General features: G+C 43.1%; 1 protein-coding gene across 1 annotated transcript; it reads left to right on the top strand.

Annotated features, from left to right (window-relative positions):
- The first annotated feature begins 298 nt into the window (after nucleotides 1–298).
- LOC138870894 (uncharacterized) lies at nucleotides 299–769 on the top strand. The gene has a single exon (XM_070148734.1). The coding sequence runs from the start codon at nucleotides 299–301 to the stop codon at nucleotides 767–769; it is 471 nt and encodes a 156-aa protein (XP_070004835.1).
- Nucleotides 770–1523: the final 754 nt, after the last annotated feature.

Here is a 1523-nt window from a genome sequence, read left to right as displayed (position 1 = left end):
AGCCCCCTCTCCAGCTCGAGGTACCCCAGCACCCGTGGGGCGTGGTGCAGCTAGGGGTGGTGCACAGAGTTCAGGAGGACCCAACCGGTTCTATGCTATGAGTGGTCGCCAGACTGCAGATGCTTCTCCATATGTTGTTACAGGTATTCTAATTGTCAAATCTCATGATGTGTACGCAATTATTGACCCCGGTTCCACCTTGTCCTATGTTACCTGTTTTGTTGCTATGGAATTTGGGATAGAACCTGAATAGCTTCATGATCTATTCTCGGTGTCTACTCCGGTTGGTGAGTCTATTATGGCTGCTCGAGTTTATAGAGGTTGTGTCGTTACGGTGCGTGGTAGGGATACCATGGCCGATCTTGTTGAATTTGGGATGGTCGATTTTGATGTAATAATGGGAATGTATTGGCTTTGTTCATGTTTTGCCAAACTTGATTGTCTGACTAGAACTATGAGGCTTGAATTTCCTAATGAGCCCGTTGTTGAATGGAAGGGATATAATGTAGTGCTAAAAGGTCGGTTTATTTCCTACCTTAAGGTCGCGAAGATGATCAAGAAGGGGTGTATCTATCATTTAGTCCGTGTTATGGACACCGATGCCGAGGCACCTAGCCTTGAGTCCGTGCCAGTTGTGAATGAATTTCCGTATGTCATTTTAGATGAGCTCCCTAGGATCCCACCAAACAGGGAGATCGATTTTGGGATTGATGTGATGCCAGGCACGCAGCCTATATCAATATTACCTTACAGAATGGCACCGGCATAATTGAAAGAGCTAAAGGAACAATTAAAGGATTTGCTAGAGAATGGCTTTATCCGGACGAGTGTGTCACCATGGGGCACACCGGTTTTGTTTGTAAGGAAGAAAGATGGTTGCTATGGATGTGTACTGACTACCGACAACTTAACAAAGTCACAATCAAAAATAAATACCCTCTACCAAGGATAGATGATTTGTTTGATCAATTGCAAGGTGCAAAGTGTTTCTCAAAAATTGACTTGCGGTCTGGGTATCATCAACTGAAGATAAGGGAGCAGTATATTCTAAAAATAGCTTTCAGAACCCAGTATGGGCACTTTGAGTTTCTGGTGATGTCTTTTGGGCTAACAAATGCCCCAGCAACTTTCATGGATCTTATGAATCGAGTCTTCAAGTCTTTTTTAGACTCCTTTGTAATAGTGTTCATCGACGATATTCTTGTGTATTCTCGAAGCCGGGAGGACTATACTGACCATCTCAGGGCAGTTTTGCAGACTCTTCAGCAATATCAACTGTATGTAAAAATTTTGAAATGTGAATTTTGGCTTGAATCTGTCACGTTCTTGGGTCATGTTGTCTCCCGGGAAAGGATTATGGTTGATCCCTAAAAAGTTGCAGCAGTAAGGAATTGGCCTAGACCTACCACTCCAATAGAGATTCACAGTTTCTTAGGTTTGGCTGAGTGCTATAGAAGATTTGTGGAGGGATTTTATACTCTTGCCTCTCCATTGACTAAATTGATGTAGAAAGCAGTTAAGTT

Source organism: Nicotiana sylvestris, chromosome 6 (assembly GCF_000393655.2).
Source record: "Nicotiana sylvestris chromosome 6, ASM39365v2, whole genome shotgun sequence".
Classification (NCBI taxonomy): Eukaryota; Viridiplantae; Streptophyta; class Magnoliopsida; order Solanales; family Solanaceae; genus Nicotiana; species Nicotiana sylvestris.
This window is presented reverse-complemented; position numbering and strand designations above follow the sequence as displayed.